The sequence below is a fragment of the Artemia franciscana genome, chromosome 8 (genome assembly GCF_032884065.1).
Source record: "Artemia franciscana chromosome 8, ASM3288406v1, whole genome shotgun sequence".
NCBI lineage: Eukaryota > Metazoa > Arthropoda > Branchiopoda > Anostraca > Artemiidae > Artemia > Artemia franciscana.
The window spans coordinates 35,198,332-35,225,908 of record NC_088870.1 but is presented as its reverse complement, the minus strand read 5'-3'; the positions used below and the strand labels follow the sequence as shown (position 1 = coordinate 35,225,908).

Genomic DNA, 27,577 nt, shown 5'->3' with positions numbered 1-27,577 from the left:
TAAACTCGAAAAGTAGTGGATTGCTAAGTTTTGGATTAATCGCAGGAAATATCAGTTTCGTGGTAGGTTGCTGGGAATGTGACCGAAGAACTGAAAGGGCTCGGATTTGTTCAAAATATGTTATGAAAGTACTAATAGTAACAAAAATTTGCCAAAGAAATTTTCCAATTGTTGACCTTTACGAACCAAAAATTAGCAGGGTTGATCTAGCATGAACTTAAAATTATTTTTTTTTTTTATTCAAATCCAAGAAATTCAAATGTGTTTTGTATTCTTTTGTCTTTCTTTGTCTATAAGACATTACGTTCGTCCTTAAACAGGATTTGAAAGCAAATTTTTATAGACCTAGTATTTTCTTCTTCATAAAAATTACGTATTTTTATTACAGAATCATCAGTACAAAGTACACAAAAGACTAAAAAAAAAAAACTAAGATCCACAAAAAAAAAGTTCAATCTTGTAAATTTTATAGAGATCAGGGTCTAAAACCCAGGTCTTTCACACCAAGAATTCACCGAGGTAGAATAAAGTCAGTACAACAACTCCTGTCTAATGCTTCCCTTAGGAATATCAAAGGCTTTTTTCCATATGAAATTCCAATTCGATTTTATGCCACCTGTTTTCCTAACTCCCATATTATTTTTCAGCATAAACAATTGCAAAAGGAAATTACTTGTATTTCAAGATGAAACTTTTAGAGTGAAAATCGAAATTTAATGTCAAATCTTAACAAGCGTTTTGAGACATTAATTTGAAAAAAAATTCCGAGCTATAGGCTAGGCAAGACTCGAAAATACATCAAATGAATTTGTCCAAATGAATTTTCAAACCGAGTACACAAAGACAAAAATGTCAACTCTGGTAAAAAAAAAGCCAATTATGGAATAAACATAATTTAAACAAAATTATATTCTTATATAATTTAAAAAAAAAATAGGCTTAAAACCATCTAGAGTGTCCATGTTGTTGATAGTGCTTTGGGGTCAACTGTCTCACTCTACACAAAAACCACCTAGGATAAAAAAAAAACACGTAGGAAAACGTAGAACTCGAAAGAATTTTCGCCTGTAATTTCTCTTCGTTGGAATGACATAAAAATTAAAATTATTGGTGCAAATTTGAATTAGATAAAAAAAAGAAGAAAATAAATTTTCAAATAATTACAAAATGTATACAACTGCATAGAATTGAGTCTTTTTATAGACTTCTCAGACTAGAGACAATGAAGAATTTAATAAAAATAACAATTATTGAATTAATAAAAACTAGGTGAGGGCAACGGGGGATCTTGGTGCCTCCAAAAGTAAACATTTTTTTTGTACTAGAAATATAAGAAGCTCCTTTCTAGTTTTTTTCTTGATACATTATATAAAAAAAAAGTAAGGTCTTACAACCATCTCCCCTTCCAAGTGAAATATTAGCATGTTTATGTGACAGGCATTCCGTGGAGTCACATGATATGACTCCCCAGTGGAATCGTAGTCATATTATGGACAAAGTTAAAAATAAGCCCACGCAGTGAGCCATTCATACACCCTCCTCCTCCATCCAAGTAGTAACCTGTTTGAAGAGGTTGAAATGATTGGATTCTAGACCCTCTCTGTCTGAGCCACTTCTGTTTCTCTTCGTGGGAAACCAGTTATCATACAGAAAAAACGATTGTAAATATACAAAAACGACAGCAACAAACATAAGATATAAAAGCTTCTAAGTAATAACCACAGCTTATATATACAATACAGTTATGAAAACTCGATTTATTTAGTGCGCGGTAGCGATGCTAGCGGCTGGCGGCTGGAGACAGGAAACTGGCAGTCTGAATCTAAAAGATCGGAGCAATTGGACAAATAAAACAAAATTGCGTTCCCGCCTATGGTGTTGTAGTACGATCTAGGAGGCGCCAAGTTTTTAGCTCTGTAACGAAAGCTTCTCACAGGCAAGATAGGAGTTTTCATAACTGTATTGTACATCTAAGCTGTGGTAATAACAAATGGCAAATAAAAAACAGGTACCCCTTCGTTCTATAAAATAAGTCAACTATTCACCTTTAATACGTTTTCTAAATAAATAAAAAATATTAAAGGTATCACAATTCAGGAAGGACACTGGATCCTCCTAATACTACACTATAGCCACCTCTAGGCTACTTGTAGCAAAAGTGTTATTGAAAAAAAAACAAAAACAAAGAAATCATGATGATGAGCTAAGGAAAGAAAATGCTTTTCAACACTTTATGCAATAATTCATAACTAATAGTAAAATAAAGGCCACTTCGTGGCCAAATATCTCAAATATTATTTCAGACAATAAAAAAAAACTTCTACAATCATCTTGATGGCCACACCAAAGAATATATTCACCAATGAAAGATATAACAGTGACAATATTGCAATATGACAAGAAAAGTGGGTAACCGTTTAAAACAGTAACCGTTGGTTAACCGTTTGGGAACCGTTAAAACTAATTTTCTGGACAAATGCTTCTTTACTATTATGAAAACCAAGAGCTTGATAACCGTTTATTTTAAGAATATTGATTTGTTAGCTAATTTATACAGGTTATTCCATTAGTAGTCACAAATACAATAATATTACTGAAGATGCAGATAATGATAGTAATATAAATAACTCTAAAACAAAGATATGATTAACTATGCTGACGAAAATGTGCATTTGACAAAAATTTAAAAGTTAATTAATTACAGTTATTTTCCATATTGCAGCATCTTTCTCAATTACTTATAACACTTATAAGAAAGTGAATAATTAGTAGAATTTATTTATTGGTTTCAATAAAATTTGTCAAATAGTTACTAAACAATTTTTTAAGCTCTTGTTGTAATAGCTTGGGAGCTTGGAGGATTAGTAGCTTCCATCCGTCAGAGTGGCGGTATGGAATTCGGTACGGGATTTTTCCATCAAATGATTAGGGTTAGTGTTCAAACTTTTATGTTTTGATGACGCTGTGGTAGTATTAAAACCATTCTTTTTGCTCAATTGCGACTAAATAAATTGTGACTGAATTACTAAGCCGCTAAATAGTATAAGAGAGTGCACCAAAAGTGTCTCTACTTTGTGGTGTTTAAAATTTTAAAAATCAGGCGGTGTTTCCAATTTGGAAAATAAATGAAAATGAGTTTCTAATTCCCATGGACTGACATCTTCGTCAGGTGTTTTTATTCTTTGGGCCCCATAAAATATGTAAATAAACATAAATGTTTATAAAAATTCACTTTTTTGTACAATTCCTGCTTTCTTCTTTTTCATCAAAATAACCACCAGGCACAGATAAACAAGTCGAACAAAAGAGTCGACAAAAAAAAAACAATATGCATACACATAAGAGACATTATTACACCCCTGATTAATTGATAACGGATAAGACACTCAGATATTTTCAAATTTATAAAAGGACTTAAACTTTTATACCCTTTGATTGTTGAAAGTAGGGAGAGAAAAACCGAGCGGAAACATTATATGCAATTAAGCTTCTATGCATCAAAATTTAAAAGCTGTATAAATATAAGGGAACGACTCATTATTAGAGAGACAATTTTTAGTAGCAGCCGTGGGAGCTACTCAATCTGTTATTTAACCAATGATTACACCAGCAATAATGTGAGCAATTCTCAGATTATGCTTAATTAAAGTATTCTTGTACAAATTTTATATGCCTCATTCACAAAATTTGGGAATTTAACATGTAATACGTAGATCCAACCCACCTTAAGCAAAGGAAACGAGACCTGAAATTGTTAATCACAAAAATAGAAATACCTACAATTACAATCAAATTTCTTAATAATTTTAGCATTAAATGTTTAGGCTGTGTTTTACAACATAAGGCATAAAAAAGAAGTTGAAATAAATCTGAGCCTTTACGTCAAATTAAATATAGCATATGCAGGCACTAAACTTAAACTTAATAGCGTAAATGGGAGGCATATTTTCTATATGATTAAAAACTAACCCTAGTGGCTATTTTTACCTATAGTTTTGTTTTGATAATACATCAGAAAAAAAGTAGTAGCAACAAATTATAAAAGAATAGATGGACATGTATCCACTTTACAAGCTTCACACAGATGTCGTTGATGATATCCACGTGAAGATCCATGTCTAGGTCTCAAAATTCGGATTAAGGGTGTCTTCATATTATAGCATCTTTCTGCAACTTCGACGTACAAAAGAGATATTACCTGAAAATGCCATTTGCTTAGTAATGCTTTAAAAATCATTAATTATTTATGGAAATGAAATTTGGGTCCATTGAGATTAGGCCTAATTCGATTGAGAACTGAAGTTCTAATGCCGCTCTAAAGAGTCGAAAGCGATTAGAGAGCAACCAGCCCAGTGTCCTTTTTGCTACCCAGGCCCTTCGTAACACCCCTCCTTCCCAAAAAACACATCTGACCAAAATTGTTATATTTGTGCTACTGGCTCAACATTTTTAGGGCCTTCTAGGTCAAAAGCTTTAAATATTTTGTTGCGGAAGCGGGAAAGAAGGTCTGTAAATAGGCTCTTACAAACTCTTTATTCTTGATTAGTTAGAAACTTTCAGCCCTAGACCCTTGAGGTAAGAGGCAATTAATGTAAAAAAAATATCGTTTGTGGACCCACAGACACAAAACAAAACAGACACATAAAAAATTTTCCGGTAGGCTCGAATAGGCTATATACTTAAGTCCTCAGGCAAGTAGGAACGTAATACAGAAGGTAAATAGAAAAAAAAAATTATTCCCTCCCAAACGAAGTCCAACAAATTATCCCGGCCAAATTGTATGTAAAGGGTTGGGTATGTAACTTGTATGTAAACTTGTATAAGGGTTCTCGTTCGGTTGAAAATTGAAAGTTCCAGTGCATTTCTTAAGAAGCAAAAGTGATTTGAAAACAATCATCCTTCCTCCAAGGGTGTATCCAGGGGGTTAGACCCACCTCCCCAAAATGTTTGTCCGACTCGTAAGAAACGTAATAAAAATGAATATAAACAGATTTTTGATGCGGTTTCTCAAGTTTTCTTGTAACCCACCTCCCGAAAAATTTCTTTTGTACTCCCCCCGGGAATACATCTTACCTCCCTCCCTGCCTTTTCTGATCCCTCCCCCGCATGGTAGCCCTACGGCACTGAATCAAAACTTTGAAACAGTTATTTTGTTCGAAAATATTGAAAGACGTAATAAGTTTGCCTTCAGGGTCAACATTACCCCCAAAGCACCAGGCCAAAGGCCTTGAGATGTTTAAATAACTCATTGTTCACAGATAGGTCTTAGTGGAAAAGGAGGTCAAGTTTGGTCTTTGTTTTATGAAGCTAAACTGGGCTGAAACTGATATGCAAAGTCCTATTTCCGATGAAAGTTGGGTAAATTATTACAAGCCTGTAGCTATTACAAAGCAGTGGATCTTTATTCTTTGTCAGAATATTGGATATACGGCCACTATGAAAGTTGGTAGGTATTGGGTCCCTGCTTAATGCATGTTTAAAACAGTAGGGCTAAATACTCATAACGAAGTTCTGTGTCATGTTGTAAGCGTCTCGGAGTGATCCCATCGAGCCTCGGAGACTTATTTTTTTTTCAATATTTTTACAATTGTTTCAACATGCCATTTAGAAATAATGACCGCAGTGCAGTGGAATTTTGAGCTATCTGTCGGTCTTTCTAGCTTAAAACTGAAAGCAAAGTCCAGCTCATTCGGTGGTGGCGCGAACACATGCGTGTCGGCAACATTTTTGAAATGGCTCACCATATCAAGAGGAAACTTGTGGGGCATCGTAAGTGAGATGTTCAACTGACTGAAAGACAATATACACCTGCTACTACTGCTATTAATGCTGCTGCAACTATTCTTACTACTACTACTACTAAAACATTATTATTGCTGCTACTGTTTTTACTGCTACCATTACTACTATGATACTAGTACAATTAAGGCTACGCGTATGAAGGGGGACATTAGACAGAATATTGAGGGGGAATTTAAAGTGAATCAAAATACACTATGTACATGGAGATTGTCAAAATGGTATATCTCAAGAATGGATTTGAGTATTAAGTTGGCACTTTCGGAGAATACTTAAGGGGAAGATCAATTGACAAAAAAGCCAATATGGACACGCTACTACTAATACCACTACCATTGCTACATTTACTAGTTCTACTAGGCTACTACTTTTACTGCTACTCAAACTACTATTTCTATTGCAACTACTTCTGAGGCTAAGAGCATACGATGAAAATTTCCAGAAAAATATGAATGCTTCTATCTGTTTACCTCCCGAGAAATACCCTCCCCCACCAGAAAATACCCCCCGTCGAGAATAAGGTTTTTCAAATTTGAGACTTCTATTTAAGTTTTTTTTTAAATTTCGTTGAGAAGTACGAAAGAAAGGGAAAAAGAGGAATTTTCACACCATATGTGTCTTAAAAACTTAGAAAAAAAAGCAAATCCATTTTTGTTGAAAAAACTTGTATATAAACTTCTGCAATTTTTGGCCGTAGCGGGCACCGAATTAAAAAAAAAAGAAAGAAAAAGAAATGTAGGCGAAAAATTGTAAAATTGTTTCCTTTGGAATTGGACATTGTTTATTTCCTTTGAAAGGATAGGTGGCTTTGGGAACCAACAAACTCTTATTGTTTAAGTTTTTACGGACGAAAGCGTTGTCAAATTCTCTTATCATCCATGATGGTAATTAATGGTATTTTTGCGCTTGGAAAATTATTTGAAATAATTTCTACTCATTTTTGGCTTAATGGAGCTCTTTACTATTCTTTGACAAACTTGTTGTGTGGAAAAAGTTTTTTCAATTAATTTCTGATCGTTTTTTACTGGCATAGTATTTTTCAAAGAAAAAATATTTTACATCTTTTTGTTGTTTTTTTTTCTATTAGACTCCGCAGTTTTTACCTTTGAAGATTATTTGACTTTATTTCTGCTAGCTTTTTACTTTTCTTTAAAAAACTTGTTCCGTAAGTTTCCCATTAACAAATACTATCTGTAAGTAATTAAATAAAAAGAGAGTTTTTCTACTGAAAGTGAGGAGCAACATCAAAACTTAAAAGGAACAGAAACCATTACGTATATGAAAGTTTTTGCTTCCTCCTCAAGACCTTGCTCTTCACGCTAATGTTTTATAAAATTTTTGAAAAAAGCTTAGTATTCTAATTAAACAGCCATCGTGTTTCTGGAATCGTTCTTAAAGAATTGGGACAGAAAATCAAAACTTTAGCGTAAAGAGCAAGGCCTTGAGGAGAGGACAAACCCTTTCATATAAGTAATAATTTCTGTTCGTAATTTAGTTTCCGATCATTTTTTAAATAATGCTGGGAAATCTGGCTCCCCCTCCATGAAAAATACCTCACTGGAAAGTTCTTATCACACAAAATACCTCCCCCCCGCCCCAAAAATTTTCCCCCAGATCATGCCTGTAATCCCATTATTCGTTGAGAAGTGTTCCAGCAAAAAGCCAGCGAAAGGGTATTTACCAGCAAAGTTTTTTTCGGGGGGGGGGGAAGGGAAACAAAAGAAATTTTCGTCTACAATCTCGTCTACACTGTTATTATGAAAGAAAAGAGTAACATTAAACCCGAAAATGAGTAAAATTTATCCCGTATAGGAGGGGGACTGCACCTTCCTTAAACCATATCTCCACCGCATGGTCGCATAAACTTCGGAGTGTTGGAGAAAAGGATTGGAGACCAAACAGCCACGTGGGGAAGGTATTTTCAAAGGAGATATTTTCCAAGGAGGTGGTATTTTCCGGGGGAGTATTTTCCGCGGGGGAAATTTTTCCATGGGGGGTATTGTCATGAGGGATATTTTCCACAGGGAGTTTTTTTCGTGGGAAGGGGAGTGTTTTCCACGGGTATTTTCCATGGGGGGAGGGGTGGTCACCATATGGATACATAGTTATCAAGAACATCGGGGGTGTCATAGCAATGCATAATTTTATTAAGTTGAATCTTCCAGGTTGAGATGAGGAAGATGTTCACCTGACCAAAAGGCAATATTTTAATACTACTGCTGGTACTACTACTAGTTCTATTGCTGTTAATACTGCTACTAGTACTACTAATACTAATTCTATTAGTACGACTTTTATTACAACTATACCTAAAGGTACGAAGGTCAAATTTCCAGGGAATTGTTCAGGGGAAGGTAAACTGAATCACAAAGAGGTCCTCTGTTTGCAGGTTGTTAAAAGGGCATATCAGCAATATTTACGAAACAGTTTTATTTGTGAAGTTGGAACTTACAGGGCTTGTAATGGTGAATTTTAAACTAACCAAAGACAATATTTGCATACTAATGCTACCGTTTCTACTCATACTGTTGCTATTACTACCGCTACTATTATTACTACTACAACTACTATTACTGCTACTAAAACTAAGGCTACCGCTATTAATTCTACTGCAACTAGTATTACTGTTGGTGCTATTACTACTGCTATGTTTCATTACTTGCTATGACTATCGGTTGATAGTAATGGTTATAATGGTTGATGAAGTTGAAACTATCGTCGTGCTTTAATGGGGATGGAAACCAAAGGTGCTATCCGCATACTGCTTTTACTGCTAGTACAGCGAATGCTACTACACAAGCTAAGGTTACTAAGGTAAAGCCTTCAAGGAATATTTAGGCGGGTGTCGGAAGAAATCCAAACGAACTATGAGCACGTAGATTGTCAAAACGGTGACAAAGCAATATCTAATGACACCATAATGCTTTCTGGAAGACACATAGGGGGTGTACACTTGGAGTTACTAGTCCCTCAAGATTCTATTACGCTCACTTGGGTCTTATGCAATACTATATTGCACCTGTAACGGTATAGTACAGCTGTATGTTACATAATAGGCTTTGATTATTTTCAGTTGTTACGTAACAGGGTATTGTATACTTTTGGTTTTTAGATGATAGGGTTTGTTTACTTCAAAAGGCAGGCACTTGTTAGGTAGTAGGGAGTGTTTACCTCAAGACATTTTTCTTCAAGACATTTTTTCAAGACGTTTCAAGATGTTTTTTCAGACATTATTATTCAAGGCGTTTTTTAAGACGTTTTAGGACATTTAAAGATCCTTTTTAGGAGATTTTTCTTCAAGAAGTTTCAATGTTTTTCAGACAGCATGACGTTTCTTAAGACATTTCAAGATGTTTTTATGACATTTTTCTTCAAGATTTCTTTGATTGTTATATAATAGGGGATGTTTACTTATGTTAAGGATGACACATTCTCAAGCGACTTGTTTCTTCAGGGTGACCTGAGGAACCCCCAATTGTAACTGAGGAGGACAGACACGTGGGATGTTACGTAATAAAAATACACACGTGAGATGTTATATAATACTTTAAGAGATTTTTCTTTCCTTTTTTCCCAGTAAACCTTCATATTCCAAGGATTTCTGTCTGCTTTAGGATTCGAAAGAGATTTTTCCCCAATGGAATGGAGCACTAGACACCTGGACCAAGAAACGATTGATGATGTATTGATCCATGTAAAACCTTCTACGTGATACCATATTCCACACACGAAGGAATTCCCTGCCCTCTTTCTAGAGTAATTAAATGGATCGCAAATGGAACCCTTTCCGCATGAGATATAGGGATAAAATTTATTACTGGAAATTGGTTACATTTGACGCAAACCTGCTTCTTACAATGTTATTAATTGTTTAAGGTTACCTAGAAAGGTTAAGGTACATAGCAGATTTTGCAAAGAACTGGCTTAGATGTTTCATTGCGTAAATGATTATGTATTGAAGATTCATCCTGGAACACGAAATCTAAAGGACACAAACCTTTGTACACACAAATTTTATTAATAAAAAATATTGTAAAATCATGGAATAAGCAATTAAAACTCAACAAACGAGAAAATACCATACGTGAAAAAACCGATATATGATAAAATATAAACAAAAACATGCGTGAATTAAAGAAAAGCAGGAATCGTAGAAACCAATTCCAGGGGCGGGTTGTTATTAGGGGTAAATTTAAGCCATATTAAGAAATATTTCTGAGAGCTGTTAATGAAAATGTCCCCTTTTCTTTGAGTGTTAGATATCTCCTCGTCGTCAAAAAAAAATTACTTTAAAGACTCCCAGCTCAACTTTAAGCAATAGAACATGTTAGTCCAAGGCAACTCACGCCACCGAGGCAAACTATGGATGGCTTGGCTCCTAGCAAGCGATCCCGGGGAGGGCGGTGGGTCGTTATTAGAGGCAAATTTAAGTCATGTTAAGAGATATTTCTGAGAGGTATTAATGAAAATACCTCATTTCTGTTGCTTTATTAAGCGCACCTGTCTGATACAGTGTATCAATCTAAAGCTTTGTGTTAGCAAAATCACATTTCGAATGAGCTGTAAGTATCACACTTTATGCAGCAGAAGCCTCATTACTTACAATAGTAATAATAGGAAAAATGTCAACTTCAAAATAAGTTTGCTCAATATTAGATTTCAGTCTCCCCTCCGTCAAAAAAATTCTTCTAGCACCTTCCGAGGTTTTAAAAAAATGCCTCGTTCCCTTGATAGTCCCTATCACACTGGTTTTCTATTACCGGGCTTCCGCACGATTTTGGCCCCCCATGTACCCCACATGGGTCTCCATGTCCCCGACTAGGGCCCCCTCCTCAATGCCCCCATCAATTTCTTAAACTTTTTTTGTACTTATATTTTTTAAGACTTAGATGTTTTGGGGGGAGATATAATTTTATTTTGACACACAGGAACGCAGTCACATGTATCGCTCACAAATGTCAAAACCTCCAGGTAAAAAAGAAGGTTTCACTGGAATGTTTCTCACATAAACTTCTTGAAGAAAAAAACATGTTTCGAAGGGTTACACACGTTCGTCTAAATGCACATCCCATCTCCTCAGTTCCCAATCACACCGGCAAAAAAAGCACGCTGAACCTGGTCACTGTCCCAACAAAAGAGGATCCAGCTTTTGCAAGTTCTCTGGTATCAATAAAATCCTTTGACCACCTTCCATTAAAGGTCCGTAGTCTAACACCCTGTCGCTTAAGAGAACATACTTCTTGTGATACTAAAGGTCTGGAGGTATACCTTGGTGGCTGCAGATAATAATTAATATGGTCTTGACTATAGCTTCTTGCTCCCATACATCGCTCACAAATATCATGGCCTCTGGTTAATACAGTAGGTTACACAGGAATGTTTCCCACATGAACTCCTAGATCAAAAGGGCCTGTTTTAAAGTGTCTTCTATGTTCATCTATAGGTAAATCACCTTTTATTAACTTCCCAGCCAAACCTGCACAAAAAGCATAGTCACTGTGGCCAACAAAGAAGAATCCAGCTTTTTATAATTCTGTGGTATCGTTGAAATTCTTAGACTACATTCTATTAAATCTCCTTAGTCCAAAATCCTTTCGTTTAAGATTTTTAGGATGATACATTTTTGCAACTTGTTTGTCATAATATCTGCAACTATATAATAACTAGTCATTGAAAATGGGTTCTTATATCATTTCATTGCACAACTAATATCGATCGAAAGCAAACAATAAACCAACTGCTTTCAATGACCAAGCACAGGGTATCAATAAGACGACCACATACAAAAAAGCAAACAGAGGCTCAGTCACAGGGACACGGTGAGAGAGATACAAAACACACACACAAAAAAGACAAAGTCAGACACAGAAACATGCAAACAGACGCATGCAAAAACACAAGCACGGTGGGAAAAGGAAAAAACACACGCAAAAACCCAAAGTCAGACACAAAAAGGCACCAACACACAGTCAGACACACAAAACACACAGAGGGACAAAGCAAACGCACACTCAATCACAAACGTACGGTGAGAGAGACACTAAAACACACATACAAACACAGAGTCAGACCCACAAACACATAAATACACAGAATCAAACCCACAAAACAAAAAGGCAAACACAGAGACATGTAAACACAAGCTCAGTCACACAGGCATGGTGGGAGAGACAAAAAACAAACGCAAAACACAAAGCCAGACACAAAAAAACACAAAAACAAAACAGAGAGACGCAAACAGATAATCAGTCACACAGGAACGAATGGAAAGAGAACAAACACACGTAAAAACACAAAGTCGGACACAAACACACAGAATCAGACACACAAAAAAACAAAGACAGACATAGAGACTTGCAAACAGACGCTCAGTCACACAGGCACGGTGGGAGGGAGACAAAAAACACAAAACACAGTCAGAAACAAAAACACACACAGAGTTAGACAAACAAAAACACAAACAGGCACGGTGAGAGAGACACAAAAATACACACACACAAATAAAGTAAGACACGCAAACACACAGAGTCAGACACACAAAAAACATAAAAACAGCAGAAACATGCAAACAGACACTTAGTCACAAAGGCACAGTCGGAGACAGATAAAAAACACACAAAAACATAAATTCAGACACACAAACACAAAGAGTCAGACAAACAAAAAACCAAAGACAGATACAGAGACATGAAAACAGACGCTCAGTGACACAGGCACGGTGGAAGAGAGTAAAAACACATAAAAACACGCAAACAGATGCTCCATCACACGGACAAGGTGGGAAAGAGACAAAAAATAAACATAAAACAAAAAGTCAGACGCAAAAACATACAAACACATTGTTAGATACACAAAACACAAATACAGACACAGAGACATGCAAACACACACTCAGTGATACAGGAACGGTAGGAGAGAGACAAAAACCTACACATAAACACAAAGTCAGACGCAAAAGCTCACAAACACACAGAGTCAGGCCGAGATAATACAAAGACAGACACAGAGACATGCAAACAGACGCTCAGTCACACGGAAAAGGTGGGAGAAAGACAAAAAACAAAATAGGACACACAGATTCAGACACACAAACACACAAAGACAGAAAAATGGACATGCAAACAGACAGTCAGAGACAAAACACACAGTCAGTCACAAATAAAAACAAAGACAGACACAGAGTCGCATAAAAAGACACTCAGTCACACAGGCACGGTGGGAGAGAGACAAACAACACACATAAAAACACAATATCAGGCACAACAACACACACACAGAGTCAGACGCAAAAAACACAGACAGACATAAAGACATGCAAACAGATGCTCATCACACAGGCACGGTGAGAGAGAGAGAGAGAGAAAAACACAAATACGCCAAATCAGAGACACAAAAACATAAGAGAGACACAGAGACATGCAAATAGACACTTAGTCATACAGACATGAAGGGATACAACGAAAAACATACACATCAACACAAGTCAGACACACAAAAAGCATATGGACAGAAACAGAGTCATGCAAACATTAGCTCAATTACACTGCCACGGTAGGAGAGCCACAAAAACAAACACAAACACACAAAGTCAGACACATAAACACACAGAGTCAGAGACAGATAAGAAAGCCGCAGAGAGATGCAAACAGACGCTCAGTCACACAGGCACAGATGGAAAGAGACAAAAAACAGTCAGACAAGTGGACATACACAGACAGAGACGGACACATAGGAAACACGAAGATATACACAGAGACATGCAAACATACGTTCAGTCACACTGACACGGTGGGAGAGTGAAAAACACAAAAACAAAAAATCAAAAACACACGAACACACAAAGACAGACATGGTGATAGACAAACAGATGCTCAGACACAGAGGGAAAAACAGAAAGAGAGAGAAAGAGAGAGAGAAATAAAAACACATTCAAACAAATGGTCATATACACAAACAAACACACAAAAATAGACACAGAGGTGTCTTTCTCTTACCATGCCTGTGTGACTGATCGTCTTTTTGATATCTCTGTGTCTGTCTTTGGGTGTCTGACTCTGTGTTTTTATGTGTTTCTTACTCTCGCCCACCGTACCTGTGTGACTGAGCGCCTGTTTGCATGACTTAGTGTCTGTCTTTGTGTTTTCGTCTGTCTGACTTTGCGTTTTTGTGTGTGTTTTTGTCTCTCTCCCACCGTCCTTTTGTGAATAAGAGTATGTTTGCATGTTTATGTGTCTGTGTTTGCGGTTTGTGTGCCTGACTCTGTTTGTTTGTGCATTTAAGCGTCTGAAATTATCTTTTTGTGTGTGTTTTTGACTCTCTTCTACGGTGGCTCTGTGACTGAGCCTCTATTTTTAGGTATCTGTGTCTGTCCGTTTTTCTTGTGCCTCTAACTTTTTGTTACTGTGTGTTTTTCTTGTCTCTCTCCCACTGTGCCTGAGTGACTGAACGTCTGTTTGCACGTAAGTGATGTCTTCCTGTTTTTTGTGTGTCTGACTCTGTGTTTTCGTGTGTCTCACTTTGTGTTTGTGTGTGTGTTTTTTGTCTCTCTCCCATCGTGTTTGTGTGACAGAGCGTCTGTTTGCGTGTTTTTTGTATGTTTTTTTACGCTCTCCCACCGTAGCTGTGAGACTGAGCGCTGTTTGCATGTCTCAGTGTCTGTCTTTGTGGTTTTGTGTGTCTGATTTTGTGTGTTGGCGTGTCTGACTTTGTGTTTTTTTGTCTCTTTCCCACTGTGCCTGAGTGACTGAGCGTCTGTTTGTATATATCTGCTGTCTTTGTGTTCTTTGTGTGTCTGACTGTGTGTTCGTGTGTCTCACTTTGTGGTTCTGTGTTTTTTGTCTCCCTCCCACCATGTCTGTGTGACTGAGCGTCTGTTTGCGTCTTTTTGTGTATATTTTTTTTACTCTCCACCACCGTAACTGTGTGACTGAGCACTGTTTGCGTGTCTCTGTGTCTGTCTTTGTATTTTTGTGTGTCTGAATCTGTGTGTTGGTGTGTCTGACTTTGTGTTTTTGTATGTGTTTTTTTGTCTCTTTCCTACTGTGCTTGAGTGACTGTGCGTCTGTTTATATATATATGCTGTCTTTGTGTTTTTTGCGTGTCTGACTGTGTGTTTGTCTGTATCACTTTGTGTTTGTGTGTGTGTTTTTTGTCTCTCTCCCACACTACCTGTGTGACTGACCGTCTGTTTGCAAGTCTTTGTGTCTGTCTTTGTGTTTAGCGTGTCTAACTCTGTGGGTTTGTGTGTTTCGCCTCGTACTTTATGTTTTTGTGTGTGTTTATTGTCTCTATCCCAGAGTGCCTCTGTGATTGATCGTCAGTTTGTGTGTTTTCGAGTGTGTATTTTCTTACTCTCTCCCACTATGCCAGTCTGATTGAGCGTCTGTTTACATGTGTCTGTGTCTGTCTTCGTGTTTCTGTGTGGCTATCATTAGGTTTCAGTAAGTTTTTTTTTGTCTTTCTCCCCCTGCGCCTATATGAATAAGCGCCTCTTTGCATGTCTCTGCTGTCTTTGTATTTTGTCCGTCTGATTTTGTGTGTTTGTGTGTCTGACTGTGTGTTTATCTGTGTTTTTGTGTGTCTGACTCTGTTTTTTTGTGCCTGACTTTGAGTTTTGTGTGTGTTTTTTGTCTCTCTCCCACCGTGCCTGTGTGACTGAGCGTCTGTTTGTGTGTTTTTGTGTTTTTTTACTCTCTTCCATCGTACCTGTGCGACTGAGCGTCTATTTGCTTGCCTTGTGTCTATCTTTGTGCTTTGTATTTGACTTTGTGTGTCTGTGCGTCTAATTTTGCATTTTTGTGTGTTTTTTGTCTCTCTCTCACCGTGTCAGTGAGACTGAGTGTCTGTTTGCGTATTTTTGTATGTTTTTTACTCTCTCCCATTGTACCTGTTTGACTGATTGTCTATTTGCTTGTCTCTGTGTCACTCTTTTTGTTTTATGTGTCTTATGAAATCACAGGCTGGGAATTGCCATCTAACAATGATTGCCATCCGGAACATCGCAATCTAACAATGAAATGGCATGTTTCCGCTGCTGAAATAAAAACAATGATCATTTTTTAGTTTATAAATTTATTTTGAGGGGAAAGGGTTGAAAAATTCCTTATATGTGATAATATACCCCCAGAAAGCGTCATCTGGTACAAAGTGCCAAGCAGGCCTCAATTACTAGGAGTCATATGAAAAACGCTATTAGGGATCTTTCATTAAGTTTAAACGACCGATTCTAGTGTAAACGAACATTTTTGCAGAAAAAAATGCCATATATACGATAATTAGCACCAAATGATGTCGGTTTGTCAAGTGTAGTTTGCCAAAGTGGCGCGAATCGTCATAGGGGCATCATGTTTGGGGGTGGATTGCTAAAACGTGAGCCATTGGATTTAACGTGTGATTAATAACAATAAATTATCTTTACAATATCTTAGGAGTGAATTGAGACGGTGTATCTTGGAGGGTTGGCTTGTGACAACATGAACGAATGGATTTAACTTATATTTTAAACAAAAAGATATCTGGAAAATGTTTCAAGAATGAAAAGAGATGTCAAAGGGCACTAGAGGGGGCAGTAATAGTGCGGCAAGTTGGTGAGAATTGACTAGGGATATCACGGAGTGTTTGCTTGCGAACATATGAACCATGGGATTTAATGTATGATTTTTAACGAGAAAATACCTGGAAATGTCTTAAAAAGATGATGGGGGTTTCAGAGAGTTCCAGATGGCCAATCACGCCGTGACACGGTGGGGAGAATTGAGATGGTGCATTACAGAGGGTTGACTTGCGAAAACATAAACAATTGGGTTTAATGCATGATTTTATCATGAAAATTTCAGTGTTAGGAAGGATATTATGTATCACAGGGGTGCCAAGGGGCAGCCACATATTGCCATAATAGCGTAAATTTCTTGGACTAACACGTTCTAAAGCTTAAAGTTACGCTGAGGTGTTAAATAATTTTTTTCAATTGAAGGAGAGTAAAGTCTAACGCTCGGTCAAAGAAACAAGGCATTTTTATTAGTACCTCTCAGAAATACCTCTTAATATTGCTTAAATTTACCTCTAATAGCAAGCCTTTCCAGTCAGGAATTGCTTGCTAGGGGCTAGCCACATATTGTCACGGTGGCTTGAATATGCATATTATTGGTTCAAAGAAACGCGGCATTTTCATCATAAGCTCTGAGAAATAGCTCTTAATGTAGCTTAGATTTACCTCTAAGAGCAATCTACCCCCCTAAATTGGTTGCTAGCTAGACCCCCCTTGTCTTTCTTTTAATTCACGCTTGTTTTTGCTAATATTTCACTCTATACGAGGTTTCTTCACTTTTGTTTTTTTGTTGAGTTTTAAGTGTATTTTCTGTGTTTTAATATTACTTTGTCAATATTTATTAATAAAATTTGTATAAACAAAAAGTCCCCCTTGGAATTGCTTGCAACGGGGGTGGGCTAACCAAATATTGTCACGGTGGCGCAAATATGCATAGTCTTGGTTCAAAGAAACGTGGTATTTTCATTAAAAGATATCAGAAATAGTTCTTAATAGGGCTTAAATTTACCTCTAATAGCAACCCCTCCCCTCTGGAATTGGTTGCTTAGACCCCCGTCTTTCTTTAATTCACGCTAGTTTTTGTGTATATTTTATCCTACATCAGGTTTTTTCACGTTTCGTTTTTTCCGTTGTTGAGCTTTATCTGCTTTTTCTGTATTTTAATAATGCTTGGTAAATCTGTTTTTATTAATAACATTTGTACGTACAAAAGTTTGTATCCTTTAGATTTAATGATCCAGGATAAAACGTCAATACATTTCACAAATACAATTTAGGCATCGTGTACCCTATGCACATATGTATGATCATTCAAGAATGCCCTTAATATAAATGTAAAACTATTATGTGCAGTTCAGAGGAAAAGGAAAAAAATTGTCATGTAAGAAGGCGTAGTAGAATCTAACTATAATATTGCTCTTGCTTTTATTTCAATTCTGATAACAATATTACCTGATAATACTCTCTAAAGCATTACTCAACAAGCAGGTGTTCTTCAAATGTAAGCAAATGTCAGCAATCGCTCCCCCTTGCAAGTCAGTTATTGCAATGATATGGGAACACGTAATCAATAGCTTAATCATTCTAATATGTGCGAACAGGGGATTCTCCTTGCCAGCAACGGGTTATTTCGTAGAATCTATATCCCAAATCAAAATATTAAAAAAGTTTTCAAAGCCAAGCTGTCCAGGGCACCATTTCATTGGATGGAAACACCCTTTCAAATCATAATGAGGAAAAAAATCATTAGAATAATAAAGTTTCCCTGAAAAATCACAATGAAAGAAAATGAAATCTCTTAAAGTATTATGTAACACCGATGTTTATACCGTCATTACGTAACACCCTCGTGCGTGTCCTCCTCAGATACAAGCGGGGGTCCCCCATTGGGGCTTGTAGAAACAGTTCACGTGTGAATGCGTCATCCATAAATTAGGTAAATATTTCCTTATTGTGTAAGAACTAAAAAATTCTGAAGAAAAACGCCTTGAAGCAAAAATGCCATAGAAAACGTCTTGGGATGTCTTGAAACGTCTTGAAAAAATATCTTGAAGAAAAATATCTTAGAAAACGTCTTGGGATGTCTTGTAACGTCTGAAGAAAAATGTCTTTAAAATGTCTTGGGATGTCTTGAAACATCTAGAAAAAACGTCTTGACAGTGAAATTGGATACTAAGGCCCCGGTGGAATTGAATTCTGGTGCCCCACGTTTGATTTGACTACTAGGGCCCCTTAGGGCCCTCAGTTGAAATGGTCGCTAGGGCCCCCAGTAGTTAGGTTAGGAGCCCGATGAAATTGGATGCTAGGGCCCCATGAGAATTTGATGCTGCCCCGTTGAAATTGAGTGCTAGAGTCCCTAGGGCCCTCGGTTGAAATGGTTGCTAGAGCTCTAGATCGTTACCTCAGGTTAGGGTCCCAATGAAGTTGGATGCTAGGGCCCCGTAGGTTAGGTTAGGGGTTACTGCTGAAATTGGATGCTAGGATCCCCCGATGGAATTGACTGCTAGGGTCCCGTGTTTCCCTTGCCTTCCTAGGTTTTTCAAAGAAACTATGACGTAACAGACAACCAAATCTCCTAGAAAACATTCCCTGTGGTGTAACAGACACCTGCATCTCTTAGAAAACTTTCCCTATGACGTAACAGGCAAACACTATTACGTAGGTGTACTATATACGCACGCTATAGTATTGCCCAGGTGTACATAATACCCTCTTGAGGGGCTAGTAGCTCCAATAGTATACCCCCTATCTGGTTATTTAAAACCATGGAGAGGATACCACTTAAGATCTTAGCGAAAGCTCACAAATGGGGAGTGGAGCAAGAATTGGCTGGTTACACATAGTTGCATAGCTAGGGCTGAGTTTGGGAGGTAAACACTCCCGCCTCTCCAAATAAACTCCTGCACATATATCAGCTCCCAAACGCCACCATTATTCCAAGGCAAAGACTATACAAATACTCACCCTTTCGATTTCGTCCTCGTACCACCGTGGAATAACGTACTCATCTGGACAATAAAGACATTTTTGGCCATACAAGTAGTAATAAACCGCACCACGTTCTTCGGTAAATTTCAAATAAAAAAAGACGAGAGTTGAAATGACAGATGTCCACTTATTGCCACATTCCTGGAAAGGATAAAAAAAAATACTGAAAGGTTAATCAATCTCAAATTTAAATCAACACATAAAATTTTAAGAGTCCCAGGTATGCCTACTCCATGAATTTCAAGGGCTAAAAGAATTTAGACAGTGCTTTAAAACATATTTCACAAGTTTTCTTGTTGTGCATCCCATTATTCAACTTAACCACCCAAGAAGCAGAACTTGTCCGTAGGCAGTGGCTTCATTTAGGGGTGCAAGGGGGGGATGCAATTGCCCCCCAATAACTGGGAGGAAAAATATTACGTAACTCTAAGACTGTTGCTCGTTTCAATTTTCTACTCCGTTCTGTAGTTTGAGCAGATAACTTTTTTTTAATTAATCGGTCCTCGTTTTTAATAGAAAAAAAAAATAACGCAAAAGCAGGGGTCCATTACGCTTCCTAGTATGATCCAATATTATGATATACCAATAATATGATCTTTAAAACTTTATCATAAATTAAATAGGTGATCTTAGTTAATGGCAAAATTGCGAAAATGTACTAGCAACGAAATACAAGTAGAACAATGGGAAATTTTTCTGTGCTATGTCGATCCTAATTCTAATGACCCTATGATTTTCAGCATAACACAAATGAAAATATAAAAAATACAAAAGAGAAGCTTACATTAAAATATAACCATTAAAACTAAAAAAAAAAAATTAAACAGCCCTAGCATCATCATTGATGATAACATTAGTGATGACATCAGATAAGGACATCATATGTCCTGTTTGAACTTGAAGGGATGATGCTAAAAAAAACTTTTGTGTCATTTTTCTAGATTTTTTTTCATTAAAGATACAAAGGGGGTGGTATTTTTTTTCAGTTTTAATATCACTCCCTAATTTCTTTTGAAAAAAATTATTTCATTTCTGATCTTTTTTCAGATAATACCGATAAATCCATGCTACATAAAATGGTGTACACGATTTTTGAAGGTGGGCAACCTCGACAATTAGGAAAGAGAAACTATTTTTCTAAACAAGATTTTTAAGGTTTTCAAAACCTAAGCAAGATGCTCGTGTCTAACTTATTTCACCATATATCTCTACCCTCCACCTGATAAACACGAGAAAATATAAGACCTACAGATGTGGAATAACAATAAACAAGAAAAGGTTTGGAAAGTAACCTGACAACTAGAAAAACATAAGAGAAAAAAAAATGCAAATAGGCTGTAAGTGCTATTATTTTTCTATATGCATTACAAGTAGCTTTATTCTGTCTATTAAATAATAAAAATGGAAATGATATAAATAAATAATAACAAATTATTATTGTTAATAAATAATAACTAATCCTTTTTTGAAGATACAACTTTGAGTGGTTCCAGAACCTTGGTACAACTTTGGTGGTTGGGATCTGGGGCGCAATTTTTTTCGAAAAAAATGGAACATTTCACAATTCACAAAAAAATTAACGAAAATAGTGAATAAGCTGAAAAATATTCATATATAAGGCACAAAACAATGATGGAAAAAAAGGCCAGATCAAAGAACTGACCCCTTGTCATTCTGATTCAAGCTCTAACACGCTAGGAACTGAACTACGGCGGCTGATAACAGAATTCAATCTATTTGTTCTTGTAGGAACACATTTGTGTAACTTACAGCCATTTTCTAAAAAACTATGGAAAGTTATGTCATCACTAAAAGCATAGTTACTGGACCTTATTCAGCAAATAGATTTGTAATTGGCTATTACACAACATTGACCGTGTTAAAGAGTTCAAAATGAATTCTTCCAACGGACCAACGGACGAGACTTACTAAGGGAGCTAGGAGGGCAAGTATACGGGAGGGGTTCTTGTAAACCTCCAATTAAGGGTTTTGGACCATAATTCTTACAACGGTACCGTTTTATACTTCCAAGCTTCTCCACTTAAGAAGTGGCACCAAAAGTACCTTTTTTAGTGTTATATGGCACTTACGGATGGTAGAACTGATAAAAGCACGTAGATATGGGATATAGCTCTCAAATGAACCATTAAGCATCTCTCTTAATAAGTTCTGGTAGCCCTATAGTCCCAGCTTTTCCACTTGAGACATGGCACCAATTGTGCCATTTTTGGTGCCATTTGGCACTTGCAGATGGTGGAATTTACAGGGGAAACGTAGGTACGAGAAATATCTTTATTCGAGCTATTAAACATCTGTCTACGATGTTTTGGTAGCCTGCTAGACACAACCCTCAGAGAAATGATGGCTATTTTTGTGCCATATGGCACTAGCGTATGGTGTAATCCCTAAAAAGCACGTAGATATGAGAAATTTCTTTTTAATGAGCCATTAAGTATATCTCTATGATATACTGGCAGACCAATAGCCCTGAAAAAAAAAGAAAAGAAAAAAAAGGGAGAGAGATCAGTGCTAGCCATGCAAAAAAAGTGTTTTTTGTTGGTGTTCAAGATTCGGGACTGTAACGTCCTTATAGAAGGTTTTCGACTATGCTGATTGCAATGGTACACTTTTCGTTTCAATGTGACCCCATTTTCTAGGGTTTTCAAGCTTTTTGTCGAAATCACCATAAATTTCTTTTCACAATGAACTTTTACTTTAAAAACGAACCGAAATAATAGTTACCATTCCTGAGTCAGTGTCAGATGGCAATTTATTTCCTTGGCAGTTTTTTTTCTAAACACATTTTCAAATTTTGGTTACTATGGGCTGTTGTTCGCTCTTTACTAGGATAAACAAGTAGCCACATTTGCTTCATCACTTCACGAAAGTTCAGCTAAAAACAAGGGGGTAAAATCGCTACTTCCTTATGATATCCTAGAATTAGTTCGTGATCTATACCACCCCAGGATTCTTACGATTTCCGCATATTTTCCTAACATATTAATAATATCTGGTCTCGGGGAGGTGCAAAAAACATAATCAGTGGCATTATTGAGGGGGAACAATAGGGGGGAGTTCCCCGCTATAATTTGAAAAAAAACTATAATTTATAATGCAGCTTTTAAACAGATGCTCGTTTTAAGTGTCAAATTTGCTCTTTATTTTGATCAGATAATTTTTTTTGTTAATCCATGCTCGTTTTCAACATAAGGAAAACGAAAAAAATAGCGGTCCATTACGCTTTATAAAATGACAACATTAACATTTTTCCTACTGCCTTCGAAACCTCATCGTCAAGTAAAAATGTGGGCCTAGTTAATGGCAAAATTCAAATATGTTCTATACTTCCTCACATTTGCTGAGGTCAACTTTTTCCCTGATATTTAAGGTGCTTTTACCTCCAAGAATCCATTAGTTCAAGATTAAATTCTCCTGTTTTAAAACTTTTAAAAGTGGAAACGAACTGCAAATAGGACAGAAATGGAATCATTGAAGAACAAGAAAGTAGATATAAAGTGAATATGATTGCCTGAATGAAAAAGAAATTATTGGAAAAGAAAATAGACTTAGTGCTTTTTATAGTGATATTCACACTATAACCAATGGTCCGCCCTCTTCTTGAGTATAATACTTATGTTTGGTTTCCATTAAGTCTAATGGATGAGCATAGGATACAAAAGGTTCAGAGAAGGGCCATTAGATTGGTCCCATACCTTCAGCGCCTTTCCTATCCGCAGAGACTTTCTAGGCTTCAACTCCCGTCGTTGAAGTTTCGTAGACGTCGCAATGACCCTGTAAATGTGTTTCGTATAATTAAAGGAGTGGATGATGTTGATCCAAATTCATTTTTTAAATTTAGCCATTATCAATCTACTCGTCAGCATGATTATAAATTATATCTCCCAAAACCACTGTAAAAAATTGGTCAATTATCTTTCGTTAGTAGAATTGCCGGACCATGGAATGGTTTGCCTTTGGAGGTTGTCGTGGCAGAGAGTGTTCGAATTTTTAAGAGTGCATTAGTAAATACGCCTTTTATTTAGACGCTTTTGTTGTGTAGTTTCGTGTTATTTAGAAGTTTTTGCTGTTTAGTTTGTCGTTGCCAATTTACTTTAGATTAGTATTATGATTTTATGTTTTTGCGACAAGCATTGATGCTTACCGCTATTCGTAAAAATAAATAAATAACTAGACTGGCAAAATACAGCCAAATCGGTTTTAATATGGTGATAGAATTTGATGGAGCGGGATTCGCTCCCGGCATCATTTGATTGTTTTAATTTGAGATCTCAAGCATTTAATTGAAATTCTGATTCTCTTATTTGTCATTGAAATGCATATTAAGCGCTGATAACGCCCTATTCTTTACGTTTTGGATTCAAACACTAACGCATAAATATTGAATTGTCTCTATGTACAAGAAAATAAAATAACCAGTTTTTTCAACACCACACTTTATAGGCTAAAGTTTTTTAGTGGTTTTGAAAAAAAAGTTTCTTAATGTTACAATTAAATGATCCTTGTGTTCTAGGAGTCGTTCTTAAGAGTTGGGACAAAATTCAGTCTTAGTGTAAAAAGCAAGATGCTGAGGAGGAGGCAACCCCTTTCATATGCATAGTGATTTCTGTTCGTTATAAGTTTTACATGTTGCTCTTTACTTTCAGTTGGAAAAACTTGTTTTTTATTTAATTTCTGATCATTTTTTAAATAATCCCAGGAAATCTGGCCCCATCTCCACAGAAAATACCTTCCCCACGGTATATTCCCTAGACAATTCAATTCCGGTGAAAATTTACCTAGGAAAATTACCCTTAACATATCAACACGTAAAATTGAGACGGAAAATAGGAAGCAAGAAATACAAAAAGAATTTCGTATAGGAATTCTGGTAAATTCCCCTGTGTATAATTTCCTCTGATAAGTTCACTCTCTGAAAACTTCCTTTCTAACGAAAAATTACTCCGTGAAAAAATGTATGCATGCTTACCAATAACAAATACTATGCGTAAACAAGAGGCGGCTTTTATAGCTTTAAGACCTTTCCCCTGGGGAAGTGGGGGAGGGTCATTTTATATCCAAAGGCATAGTCAGTGGGGTTTTCATCTATAATGAACAAAATGGCTATCTAAAAATTCTAATGGGACGATATTGGGGGAAAAAGGGGGTGGGAGAGGGGGTCTAGTTGCCCTCCAATTTTTTTAGTCACTTAAAAAGGGCACTGAAACTCTTAATCTCTGTTCGAATGAGCCCTCTCAAGATATTTAGGACAACTTGATCGATATGATCACCCCCCGAAAAAAAAAATAAACCCGCATCCGTGATCTTTCTTCTGGCAAAAAATAAAAAATTCCACATTTTTCCAGATAGAATCTTGAAACCTCCAGATTGAGGTTCTTTGATACGCTGAATCTGATGGTGCAATTGTCATTAAGATTCTATGACTTTTAGAAGGATGTTTTCCCCTTTTTTCGAAATTAAGGCAAATTTTCTCAGGCTCTTAACCTTTGATGGGTAAGACCAAACTTAATGAATATTATACATATGAAATCAGCATAAAAAATCCGATTTCTTTGATATATCTATTTCGTATGAAAATTCCGTTTTTAGAGTCCGGTTACTATTGAGCAGGTTCGCTCTTTACTTACAGTTTGTTACAACGAATTGTCCGATAACATGCTGACTTCTCGCTATTTTTACTTGTCTAAATATTTTTTTAACCAGTTCCAAAAAAAGAACTGACATTAATATGCTAAGAATTATGACTGAAATCAGTTGCGTTTCACATAAAAGTCAGCGCTTCTTTCGGGGAATTTATCTCAGAGTCAGCATGCTGTACCAAATGTCTGCCGAAATTAGAACAAAGTGAATTGAAACAAAATATGTATATTTTTCTCACAATTTACAAATTTTGTGTGCACGGATAAGCAGTCCCAAGCTATTTTCTTTTTAAATTGTTATCAGTTTTATCATGCTGCTCTAAGAGACCATGCTTTGCTTGTAGACATAAAAACGACATTCACTGTAACCCCTCCAAAAACCTGTATCCCCCATACCCTGATTTACACAAGACAAACTTAAGTGTAATTTTTAAAGAATTCGTTTTTTTAAACAAACATACAAAGGGGAAGGTATTTTCGAAACTCTAGGAGTCAATTTTTCCTACCAATTGGCATCCCTGGAAATTTTTCATTAATTTAAGGTTTCTGCTGCAATGATGCCAAGAATTGTCAAATTTTTTGGATATTCTTTGCCAAACAATTCCCAAAAGATAAGTTAATAATTCTAATTTAATTTTTAAAATATTTTCAAATTTAAAATACGGTATCTATTTAAATGTGGGGCATATGTCACAGCGTAATGTTTCGCGATCTGCGGTAATACTTTGAGTTATCCTGCATCTTGGACAGCGCTATCGCGTTGCCTATGATTTTTGTTTCGGCTTTGGCCCGCTGATATCAATGCTATTTATTAACAGAAATCGGCAACCCCACAAATAAATCAATTTGATAAAAAAGCATTAATGATATTTAAATATATCACGTATATTCAAATTAAATCATACGGTCAAAAAGCATTCAAGATTACGAGCAAATGAATAGCCTTATTCCCCGGGCTATTAGAATAGAATTCGGTTTAATTATGAGACTGAGCATCCTATGCTGGGCGTGGGGGTGGGGGAAGTAGAGGGAGATATGTACTGCATCATTAGTGGTGAATCTGGTTGAAAAAAAAGCCGAGTGTATACAACATTTACCTTTGCCGAACTGTCGTCTGCGGCAGCTCATAGCTGAAAATTTCAGCAAAAGCCGAGCGCCAGCACTCTATTTATGATTGTTTAGTATGTGTTTATAATTTACTGCGTAATGTTTTTAAATTCACAAAGTAGCGTGTTTGCTAAATAGTTAATTTTCTTCACTACCGCTTGAAGAGCACTTACTTCAATAGCACCCCCTCTTGCCCCCCTCCCAATAAAAATACTCCAGCTATGCCCCTGAATATAATCCCAGCATATGTTTAAGAAGCTGGAAGCGTAATTAAAAGAAAAAAAAACTTGAAAAACGCAAATTAATTTTATAGAGGAAAAATACTCTAGCTTCCATTTGAACACCCTTAAAACAGCGTCTGAGAATCTGTGCGACAGTTGCGGGTGGATAGGGACGCATACCCCCCCCCCCCCGAACCTTCTATATTTTTGCCCTCCTCTTAGATTTCCAAAAACCCCTTTTAGGGGGGATTTTTGCTCAAAGTGCCTTTTCTGGTATTTTGTTGGGAAAATTAAAAAGAAGAATCCCCCCTTCCGATTTGGAAAACAAATTTTATTCCCAACTGTATTGTTGCAAATTGAAACCACCGTTGAGAATTAACCCTGGAAAAATGAGACTAGGCCTAGATTAGTTTCCTCAGCCAAATGATATTAAATAAAGAGAAATTGGCTAACCCGGCAAAGATATTTGGCTTTTCCACGAACAAGCAATTTTTCATAGATTTCTTGCGGGAAGCATAAAGCGGAATCTGTGTCCAGTTCATTAATCATCCAATTCTCCCAGGTAATATTGAAACTCCATTCAAAAAAATCTTGAAAATTACTAAAATTATCAAGACCCGCTAAAAAACAGTCATCATCGTTCAGGCCCTCAATTACTTCTTCTGCAGTACTGAATTGAGATGCATCATCTGGTTTTTCTTTTTTCAATTTTATTACACATCTTTCACTAACGTCACTGTCTGAGAAATGTGTATCAGCGTAAATACTTATTTCCATTTCAGATTTTTCATCTTGACAACATATATCACTACAGGAATAAGATTCATCTTCAGAAAACACTGTTTCTGAGTCATCACTCATTGTCATAAATCCGTTCACAACTGTATATGTTCACGCCTAGGAAGCTAAAATCCAACTGATTTTCTCCCTTTAATAACCCCAATAACAACCATGGTTGACATTTCATTCAGTTCTTGCTTATTCCATGAGGACAAAATAAGATATTCATTGCATACTGTCAAACTAGTAGACAAGAATGATCGCGATGATTCATGGTTGGCTTCTTCAAGATCATATTAAAAGTTCAATGTGCAAAAGAAATTCAATTAAGAATTTTCGTTTGGGCCGTAAAAAAAGAAGGGAAAAACAGGCAAATTACATGAAAATTTTTAGAGAATAAAATTATGAAACCGTAAGATATATCAGATTCTTGCGCAGATAAATTGGTAAAAAAAACTTGGCCATGGTACTTATTTTAG

The 27,577-nt window shown here is 36.4% G+C and overlaps 1 protein-coding gene and 1 long non-coding RNA gene across 2 annotated transcripts in view; one reads left to right on the top strand and one right to left on the bottom strand.

Annotated features, from left to right (window-relative positions):
- The window catches only part of LOC136030348 (uncharacterized), a 361,960-nt gene that overhangs the window by 195,925 nt on the left and 138,458 nt on the right, over positions 1 to 27,577 (top strand). The gene's annotated exons all lie outside the window — the stretch shown is intronic.
- LOC136030343 (uncharacterized) lies at positions 364 to 27,228 on the bottom strand. Its single transcript, XM_065709262.1, has 3 exons — positions 26,772 to 27,228; positions 19,310 to 19,474; positions 364 to 4,198 (listed from the first exon to the last, which is right to left on the bottom strand). Exons 1-3 carry the CDS (start codon positions 27,183 to 27,185, stop codon positions 4,037 to 4,039), a joined length of 741 nt encoding a protein of 246 aa, XP_065565334.1. The 5' UTR covers positions 27,186 to 27,228; the 3' UTR covers positions 364 to 4,036.